Source organism: Hakea prostrata, chromosome 8, assembly GCF_041222555.1.
Source record: "Hakea prostrata isolate BN-2017 chromosome 8, UWA_Hpros_2, whole genome shotgun sequence".
NCBI lineage: Eukaryota > Viridiplantae > Streptophyta > Magnoliopsida > Proteales > Proteaceae > Hakea > Hakea prostrata.
In genome coordinates this window covers 19,097,970-19,109,211 of record NC_142607.1, presented here as the reverse complement: position 1 = coordinate 19,109,211, position 11,242 = coordinate 19,097,970, and the positions used below count along the sequence as shown (strand labels likewise).

Genomic DNA, 11,242 nt, shown 5'->3' with positions numbered 1-11,242 from the left:
GAATGGAAATATTGATAGCTAACATTGTGTGTTAAAATAACTGTAATCTTCTATTAAGATGAGAATATGAATCACCAAGATTGCATCCTGAGATAATTGAGATCTTCAATTAGAAATACAATCTCTTTGGGGGTAATGAACATTCATAAATAAATATTATTTATAACAAATAAAAAATAATATAAAAAATTCTATTAAATAAAATATTAACAATTAATTAATAGCAAATTGCACTGGCGCCCCAAAATGGAGGCCTTAAAGCACTGACATCCCACTTTATGTTTAAAAAGCATAGAGACTCCAAAATTGGATTTTCATTGGATATATTTGTTAAATTTATCATTGAAAACAGTTAAATCATTGTTTATTTTCAAAAATATCGTGGAAATGGCATAAAATTTTCTCAGAAAAAGAAAATTAAGCTAATAAAAAAATAATTAAATTACATTTATAAAGAAAATTATTCAATGTACAAAAAAAAAAAAAGTTAGTCAAAGTTCTCGTAAGAATTTTTTCATATAAATTTAGATTATCTCATGTAAAATTCAACTTGAATAATTTCATGATCCACTTAATTCTGAATCGACCAAAATTTTCATATATGCAATATATATGTATGTGCAACCCAGGAGAAGCTAGGAGTTAATTCCATATGGGCCTAATCCAATAGATTTTCTTTTGCAAGAGCCTTATCCAGTAGATGATCAAGGGCTTATCAATGATAACTGGGCGCGTCATATTTTTTTTTTCCAGTAAATTCAAATAGATGATATGCCAGATTTTTTTGAGCAAATTACACTGGCACCCCAAAATGGAAGCCTTAAAGCACTGACACCCCACTTTATGTTTAAAAAACACAAAGACCCAAATTTGAATTTTTATTAGATATATTTATCCAATTTTATCACTGAAAACAATTAAATGGAAAAAAATCCTCTGCTGTGCACAGCAGTGCACTAAATGCCAAACAATAGGCTGAAATCTAAAGCATGATTTCACATTTAAAAAGTCCAAAATAGACTTGTATTTTTTTTTTTTTTGTTTTTCAGCCTATTATTTGGTATTTAAGTGCACTGTTGTGCACAGCAGAGCTGTGTGCACAGCAGAGGATGTTTTTCCCAGTTAAATCTGTGTTTATTTTGTTTCAATTTAAAAAATATCCCTATAATAAACAGTATTACTACTGTTTTCAATGATAAATTGGACAAATATGTCCAATGAAAATTTAATTTTAAGGTTTTTGTTTTTTAAACATAAAATGGGGTGTCAGTACAATTTACTCTTTAATTTATGGTCTCTTTCACTTTTAACTTATAAAGAAGCAACAAGAAATCAATTAATTAAAATTTGTCATGCAATTCGTTCAATAATGGTGAATCAGTGAACATTAAGTCAAATGACTCTAATGGCATCTTACTGAAAAATACTCTAACAACTCAGAAAAGATGGAAAGCGGAAAGAAATTGAAAGAATTTATCGGTTCTGTTTATGATTGGAAGGCAACCCACCTTGACACCTTCCTTAAGGAAAAAATAAATACTTTAAGATGGATTTTTCAACTCCAGTTCTTCAACAAATCCAATGAATACCTTTTCTTCGTAGTTGTATGTTTTTTTCTTACTTTTACTTTTTCTTTTTCTGGTAAGCCCTTTGTAGGCTTTTCTCACAGTGGAAGAGGAGCACAAGTTGTTTTGTGGGAGGCTTCATTCCTCTGCACAATTAATTATGAAATGAGGTACCAAACTTAAATCAAAAAATTTCTGAATTAAAAATCACCTATGTTAAATAGAAATGTAAAACATAGCAAATCAGGTCTTTGTGATGATCACAAAAGGAAGCAAATCAGGTCTTATGATTGAAGAAATAATTCAATAAAGGAGAAAAACATGATTGGGTCTGATCAGCTTTGACTAGGCAATACGAAATGAATGAAAAAAAACCGGTTTCAAACTATGTTTTCTCAAATCCAATGGCCAACATTTTTCCTGTCCACGAGTTACAAAAAAGTCTATTCGCTACAAACAACCTTAGAAGTAGAATTGAAGAAATCAGAAAACCTGCACCTAATGCAAACAACGAATAAATTGGTACTCTCATTGGTGCAGTAGGTGCAGTCCCAGATGCTTGATACTTTCCTTCAATCTCATATGCTTTGAGAATCTCTTCACGCTTGGTTTCAATATTTGCCGGCTTTTCTTCTGTTTTCTTGTTGACTAGAGTCACCTCGTTTTTCATTTTCTCCACATACTCTGCCTTCTTCTTTTCCTGTTGTTCCTGTGTGCACCAAAGTCTTCGTCAAGGCAATATGAACTAATCGAAATGATTCATAACACTTTTAATACTACAACTTGTGTATGATTGAAATGATTCAAGGCAAAGAAAGAGTATGTATTATTCAAAATTCTGAGAAAAGTTCTTGGTGTGATTGAAAGAGAAAAAGCAGTTTCTGAAATTTGAGGGGCATTATAGAAAGCATTGTACAATCAGTCGTGGGAAAACCTGAATCATCTCCTAGACTGATTTGCAGCATTTTATTAATCTTCAGAATTTCTACTTTCCTAATTCTGTTATAACTTGTTCAGGTATATGCATAGCTAGTTTGCAGGATTGGTAAAGCAGGAGAACACATGGTAGGCTTATTACTTTAAGAATCAGACATAAGAGTATGTTATCTGCAGTACATCTATACATATCTACATACATATGGGTACAAATGTTGCTATACAAATAAAAGCCTTTAAAGGGTCAAAGACTTCAGAAACATAAGAAATAACTTCAATCAAATGACCTAATTTAATTAGTCTTGATTGGCTTTCCCAATTGAACCTTGAGCAAGAAGTGTTGGGAAAAAATACCAATAGACGGTTCACTATTTTCCCTCCTGTGTAAAAGATCGACAGAGAAAAACAATACAAAAATGTATTTGTGAATAGTGCCTGTGTGAATAGTGTTGTGAATAGTGTCGGTGTGGGGCCCACGTGAATAGTACTTGTATGGGACCCACGTGAAATATAACGAAGGAAATAATCACAAAGGAAGCACCAACACAACAATATACGTGGTTTGGCTTTGCCTACATCCACGGGCGTAATGGGACCTTCACTATGAGAAAGTTGAAATACAACACTTGTACAGTGCTTGGATTTACAACCCAACCCAACCCTGTATCCAAAACCGGATACCCCTGTACACCCTCTCTCAACTCACACTCTCAACTCTAGAGGAGTGTTCCCACACTTGCCTTACCTTCACTTGGCTTGCCTCTCACTTGGCTTAGCCTCTCTCACTTGGCTTCACTCTCTTGCTTCTCTCTACCCTTCTCTGCAATCAAGCAAACCTCCCCACCCCTATTTATAGTTGGAGAGGAGAAGGAAGAATGGACGTTGCCTTATCTCCCTTGCCATTTTGTCAAAGGACTTACCGTCCATATTAATGGAGTTGTCTCCAAAGGATTTAGAGATTAGGAGAGAGAGAGAAGGAGAGATTTCCTCTCTCACTGAGTCAAATATAGTGGCTGAGAGGAAATCCTTTCCCATATGTTTGTCAACAAAGGTGATCCCTCCATTAATGAGGAGGACTTTACAAGAAGGTACTTGTCTACTATCCTTTTAGCTTGTGTGGTTAAATACTCAAGAATATTTAACTGCCAAAGTGCAGTATGAATCTTCGCTCAAAGACTTATTCAATTACATTAGTGTGTGATATGCTGATGATTAAGGGGTAAAGGAGTACATAGTCTGGGTAGGCTTTGGGATTTAACAAGGCAAACTTAAGTGCAATCAGATTCAACTAGCTCCCAAAGGATTAAGAGAGAAACGAATTCAAAACCGTGCCTCCGAGTAGCTCAATGGATTGGGATAGACCCATGCTTACTTGTTGAATAAAGCCTAACTCAAAGCCGAGATCAAAATGGAGTTCCCAGTGCGCAAGGTTCCCAACACCGTAGGGTCAGGGGAGGGTCATAATGTACTCAGCGTTACCAATGGTTTTGCTGAAGACTTTCCAGACTTGAACCCAGTGTCTAGGTGAAGACCATTGATAGCATATAGGTTCCATACCATGATTGCACTAGCATGGTAGGCATAAGGAGGTCTTCGCATTCATTGCATGAAATTCAAGAAATAGAAACTTGTTTACCTCAATCTTTTCCAGCTCAGCTTTCAGTTCTGCTTTCTTGCTTTTCTCCCGTGATTCAATGGCATATATCTTTCTAACAGCCCTGTTAACAGAAGTAGATCAGTAGCAAGCCCAACAGAATTTCAAAATGCAAAAGAAAGTAGAAATACCACTCAAACCTGATTGACTTCTAAATCAATTATCTTTATTCCCTACATCAGCTCAGTTAAATCAGCTGATAGGTAAAACTTGAGCATATTAAATAAAATTATCATAGTTGATCAATGCTGTGCTACCCTTTGAGATTTTGAAGCAAATCAGTAAAGAAGATTATGGGCATCATTGCTAGTTTTTAGACAAACAAATGAAGACTATAGGTAAATTTGAGAGTCTAAACATTGAAGTTTTTTTATAATAGATTGGGCAGGGCATTGCAATGTAGTTGAAAACGTCTATATATAAAGCATGAGGACTTGTTATAAACTTATAATATTGCTATTGTCTTGGCTCCATTGTAAAGACTGGTTACTTAATAACATTCCCATGACAGAATCAGCAATCATAACACTAGGATGAAAAACTCAGTATTAGAAGTCAAAGCAACCTCATCAAATAGATGTGCTAACTCAAACAAAGAAATTCCACAGGACAAGCTCAAATTGTCTTACTCGGATAATAGTGATTTTGCCTTTTCCCTTCGCTCCCGTGCTTCAATCACAGAAAGCGTTCTCTCAACTTCAAGGCATTTAAGAGCATAATCTAATTCTAATCAACACATAAAAGGAACAAGTTGGTTTATGGTTTTGATTGTATATCCACTTGTATGAGGCAGTGGTGCTAATTCAATAAGTACCTCTGATATTGGAGCTGTCAAACATTCTTTCCTGTGGATACTGGACCTCTGTTGTGGAGAAATATCAAATGATTAGAGAATAATGATACCATCCTAAAGAATTTCCTGATTCACTACAGACCATGAAGAATTGGAGCAAGATAGTAGAAATTAAATTCCATGATCGTTTAAATTAAAAAAAAAATGACTTGTAAATGATATGATTCATTGAAAGGGTAACTCTGTTTGCATTTGAGGCACAAGCATATGAACCTACAATTGTGTTGCCTATGTTTAATGCAGATGCTTCAAATGTCAAGTAAGTGTGCCTTAAAATTTTAATTATTTTATCTTTTCTAATTAGCACTTCCAGCTTGATGTTAGTTGCATTATGTGTAACTGCACAAATGAGCAAGGATTCACAGATCAACCAAACTGCCTAAAATGCTTATAATTAAACTGTCATTAAATATCAGCCAATCAAATGGATTTGAAAACCTATGAACTCAGTTTCAGATATGGTGAACTAGGAAAAAAGTTGACAGTGTGTGAGTAAACAAAGGGGAGAAAGTCTCAAGAGATTGCAATTGCCAAAAAACCACTGGATGTATAGCTTGGCCAAAGCTTTCCAAGAAAAAATTTTGAAAAAATAAAAATTTCTAAATCAAAGCTAACCAACTAAAATAGAAGTTCCAAAATAGTAACAATTTGAAAGTAAGACCTACCTAAAAAAAGGGCCGAAGGATTTTCTCCACAAGAAGAACCTGAGGGGCCAATTTTCCTATTCAGCCTTAACTAACTGAAAATAGGAGCTACCTAACTGAATTAAAATACACTTTCTAAAACTGGGAATAGAAACTAAAAAGTCCCAGCATCAAGTGGTTGCTGATACCAGGAAAAAATTCTCTTTTCCACAACGGTCAATTCTTGACGATGCCATCTCTAGAAGCTTCTTCCATCGATGGAAAATCAAGGTTAGTTTTACTTTTAAAAAGGCTCTTGCAATGTTTTGGAAGAAGCCGCCTCTTGGGTGGATATCAATTTGTTGTGATGGTTCCGTGAGGAATGAGATGGGCGGCTATGGTACTATAGGCAGGGATTCGCAAGGTCGATGTATTTTTGCTATTTCCGGTTGCTTGGTGGAGGGCAATATTCTTCTAATGGAGCTGCAGGCTATCAGAAAGGGGCTTCTACAAGCTATCCAGCTACACATTTCCCGTGTGATTATCTGTTCAAACTCTTCCACAGCAGTGGCGATGGTGTTAAGGAAGTCCTCAGTTCCGTGGAAGGCGGTAGACATTGTGGAAGACATCAGAGGGATGGCGACGCAATTTCAAGGGTGTTTATTCAAGCATAATTTTCGGGAGGTCAATACTTGTGCTGATTTTTTGGCTGGATTTCTTTCCGTGTCGGGAGAGGTGGTCTTTGATTGTAACCTTCTTCCGCCAAGGTTGGCTGAGCTTGTTTATAGTGACGCCTCTGGCAAAACTTATTACCGTCTGTAATCTCATGTATAGTCTCTTCTTTTATTAATATTATCAGCTACTTCTTCAAAAAAAAAAAAAAAAAGAAGATAGAATCTTTCTCTATTTGATGAATAACAAGATTTAGAAAGAATTCACAAATAAGGCATATGATGGTTGTGACATTGTTAGTTTTATCATCTTCTTCATTAATGCTTCTATACAGAGGAAGACCACCTTATGTAATGGTCTAATGGTCCATTGAACCAACAAAAACTTCAAACATCATTGAAGGCTGATTCTTTGAATTGTTTCTGCAGGTGTATATGGGCTCATGAGTCATGATCTACATCAGCTATACTAGTACAAGGCAATTAAATATCTACAGCAATAAAAGATTCATGAAAGAATCTGAACAAACAAGAAAAAGTGTAACAAAAGAACTCTATGCACAACAGAACAATATGTCCAATAGAACTTTCTGCGGAGATAATCAAAGTAGTATTACGATGGGTGCATTCGGGCTTCTTTTTGGGAGAACTCTGATCATTTGAATGATCACCATTTCCAGTTTGATTGTCATCATCGATCACCACTGACTGGGAAGATCTTATGAATTATGATTGAATTATGAAGAGATCGGGTGTCACATGATGAGTTGCACCAGTGTCTGAGTACCAATCAGCAGCAGGATAAGTAGGCGTAGGTAGGAGTCCTGTTGAGAGTAGTATATCTACTAGTAGGTAGATACATATACTACTAGTTAGTTACATGTTAGTTTGTATAAATACACTAATACTCCTTCTAATAAACATATGTGAGATACATTTGTTAACATGGTATCGAGCCTTATTCTCTGCTCTCACGAGTTCTAAAAACAACAAAAAAGGGTTTCTGAAAAAGGGGTTTCTGGTTTGGTCATGGCTACCGAGGAATCTCTGCCATCGCCACCGTCAAGTACAGATGTTCCATCATCTTCATCGGCACCGGCAACTTCTCTGATCTCGTTAAATGTTGCTGCTGTTCTTCCTATCAAGCTTACCTCTGCCAATTTTCTTTTGTGGAAAACCCAATTTGTTCCTCTGCTTCGTGGATACGATCTTATGGGATATGTTGATGGATCTTGTACTCGACTTGTGTCTTCGGTAAGATCTTTATCATCTAATGATCTTGTGCCTTCAATTTCACCGACGGTTGCTTGGGATCGTCAAGATCAGCTAATCCTTAGCTGGATCGTCTCTTCTATTTCTGAGCGTGCGTTGCCGCATATAATTTCTGCAAGAACCTCTGCTCAAGCTTGGACGATTTTGAATAGAGTCTTTGCACCGAGTTCTCGTTCTCGAATTCTTGACCTAAAGAATCGTCTCTTTCAAGTCCAAAGAGGATCTGCGTCAATTTCTGATTATCTTCTTCAGATTCTTTCAATTTTTGATGAATTAGCCGCTGCAAACAATCCGATTTCTGATGAAGATCTGGTTCTGACTACTTTGAGGGGTCTTGGTGAGATATTTCGTGATTTCTCAACTTCAGTCTTAGTTCGTGCAGATCTAGTTTCGTTTATCGAACTCCAAGGCTTATTGATAACTCAAGAAAGCCATATGCGTGTCTCTACTTCTGATTCTGCTTCCTCAATTTTGACGGCAAATGTTGCCTTGCGAAGTTCTCAAGATCGCCGGCAATTCTCTGGAAACTCAAGGTTTAATCCAGAAAATCAGTTGCGTGAGCGTCGACAGTCTTCTAATTTTGGTTCTGGCAGACGACCGTGGAATAGTCGTTACTATGGTCGTGGTGTCTCAACTTCTGGAAATCTCAATCGGTTTCGTTCATTTGGATCTACCACTGATCAGCATGGTCTGCAAGATGTTACTTCTTCTAGATCGAATTCTTCTGGATCGAATTCTTTTCTTAATGAACCTCGCATTCGGTGTTAGTTGTGCAAGGCAGAAGGACACTTGTGTGCACAATGTCCTCAGCGCTTCAACCATGCCTATGTTGGTATGTTGGTTTGTTGTTCTGCTATGTCTTCTCTACAATCTTGTACTACTACACAGTGGGTGCTTGATTCAGGTTCTAACAGTCATATTATCTCAGATTTGGCTCATCTTAGTGTGCAAGAACCTTATACGGGTACACAGAGTCTTGTTATAGGTAATGGATCTACTATGCAAATTTCTCATGTTGGTTCTTTGATTGTTCAAGCCAATTCCTCTGTGTTTCGTTTAACAAATGTTCTATGTGTTCCGAAGATTCGTTGTAATCTTCTTTCTGTTTCTCGTTTTGTTGAGGACAATGATGTTTACTTCATGTTTCTTGCCAATGAATTTCTGATAAAGGATCGGCAGAGTCATCAGGTGCTGGTCAAGGGACAGCATTCTAATGGATTGTATTCTGTTGATTTTTGTGCACATCTTCTTCATCTGAAGGTTTGGTTTCATTAGCAGACTCCCAGTTTCCTCCTAAAGCTGATTCTGTTGCTTTGACTGTTTCAACTGTTGATTGGCACAGGAGACTTGGCCATCCTGCCTCTCAAAGAACTATGGATGTTATGCGTTCTTTTGGTTTGAAGAATTTTAATTCTGTTTCTATGTGTAATGCTTGTCAATGTTCTAAAAGTCATAGACTTCCATTTTTTTCTTCCACCACACCCAGTAGAGGACCCTTGGATGTAATTCATTCTGACTTGTGGGGACCTACTCCATTTGTGTCTTATGATGGGTTTCGTTACTATGTGGTTTTTGTTGATCAATTCACCAAATATACCTAGGTGTATCCACTGAAGTTGAAGTCTGACTTGTTTGATGTTTTCAAGAGATTTAAAAGTCTAGTTGAATCTTATTTTTCTTCTAAGATTTGTGTGATGCAAACTGATGGAGGTACAGAATTTAGCAAATTAAATAAGTTTTTGGCAAATAGTGGTATTACTCATAGAGTTTCATGTCCATATACACCACCTCAAAATGGAATGGCCGAAAGAAAACATCGTCACATACTTGAGTCAGCTCTTGCAATGATGTTCCAAGCACATTTACCACAAATATTTTGGACTGCTCCTGTGAGAACTGCGGTCTATTTGTTGAATCGACTTCCTCTTGCTGTTTTTGGTGCAAAATCACCTTTTGAGGTCCTTTTTCAGATGTCACCAGATTATGATTTGCTAAGAGTTTTTGGTTGCCTTTGCTATCCTTGGTTGCGGCCATATGCTAGTTCCAAGCTTCATCCGAGATCTCATCCTTGTGTATTTCTAGGCTATCCTGCATCGTACAAAGGCTACTTGTGCTATGATCCTCTCACCGGGAAATCTTACATCTCACGGCATGTTATTTTCTCGGAATCTCAATTTCCGTTTGAAGGTCTTGTTAATTCATCTTCACTAACTTCTTGTACACAATGATTCCCTGTGGAAACTCCATCTGTAGTTTTAGTTGAAAATTCAGTTGTAAAGCATTCTTGTAATGGCTCTGATGGGCCTTCATCACCACTTAATGAAAGTACCCCATCCCCTCTTGGATCACTAGCTCTTGCTGATGGGCCTAAATTGGGCTTTCCAGCTGGTCCTCTACTACAAGAGATACACGCGGGTTTGTTGGTTTTGCCTCAAACCATCTCTACCTCATGTGGAACTTCCTTTCCTACCGGACCTTCATCAGATATTTTTCCAACAACATGTCTTGAGCTGCCCCATCATAACACTTTGGATACATCATTACATTCAGCCCCGGATTCTTTATTGGATCATACTTCTAGAGCTTCTCAATCTACTCTAATCCCTGCACCCTTACTTGACAATACTAGGATTTCAACTATTACCAACAATCATCATACGGTTACACGGTCAAAAACTGGCTCCTTAAAATCCCGCCTTCCATTAAATCTACTAGCTTCTTGTGAGGATACAAGTGTGCCTACTACATATGCTGAAGCTTGTCGTTCTAAACATTGGAGAAAAGCTATGCAAGAGGAAATTAATGCTTTAATTCAGAATGGCACCTGGGTCTCAGTTCCCTCTCATCAACATCAAAATGTGATTGGCTCTAAATGGATCTTTCGAATTAAAAGGAAACCTGATGGATCTATAGAGCGTTATTGTCACATCCCGCCCTAAATCCACCAAGGGGATACCCTATCTGGATAACCCGGGGAGTGAATTACTGTCCCGCCGATCAAGTTTAGGAACGATCATAATCACTTAGCACAATAATATAATCAAAAGCAAGAACAATTCCTTATTTCCAAATAATTCAATAATAAAAGTCGAGAAAGTACCTCAGAAGGATTCACAAATAACATCAGAGTGCGGAAAGGATTTCATTAGTATAAACAATCAAGTGTGAAAAGGAGGGAGGAAACCCATCCTATAATATCAGCGGAAGATGAAACGACTAAAGTAAAGGTTACAACCGATTCACCAAATAACAAGTGAAACAACTAAGCTATAGTCCCGACAATTCAAATAAAAGGTTAAAAAGGGAATGAGGCGACATCCCATCCCTAACACAGAAATATAAAACTGAACTGCTACAAACAAGTCCCGATCTCGGTCTACTCGTCTTTATCAACTGGTTCATCGCCACCAAGATGATACAAGTCTTCAACTCGGCCTCCGGAGGGTTGATCGCTACAATCAAGTGGTAGTACACAGAGAAAAGTCTAACAAAATATGTTGCAAAAAGGAGTGAGTTCAAAAGAACTCAACGAAGGTAGTCATCCCATAAAATATAAACCATATGATACAAGCCATAACATGATGCAATATGATATGGAACACATGATGCAAGTATGGTTCTAACTCTATGAATGCTGGTCTCTAAGGTAGACATGCTTTAAGTCATAG

The 11,242-nt window shown here is 37.1% G+C and overlaps 1 protein-coding gene across 1 annotated transcript; it reads left to right on the top strand.

Moving 5' to 3' along the window:
• Positions 1-6,018: 6,018 nt before the first annotated feature.
• Positions 6,019-6,453, top strand: LOC149007381 (uncharacterized). Its single transcript, XM_089167045.1, has one exon. The coding sequence runs from the start codon at positions 6,019-6,021 to the stop codon at positions 6,451-6,453; it is 435 nt and encodes a 144-aa protein (XP_089023171.1).
• Positions 6,454-11,242: the final 4,789 nt, after the last annotated feature.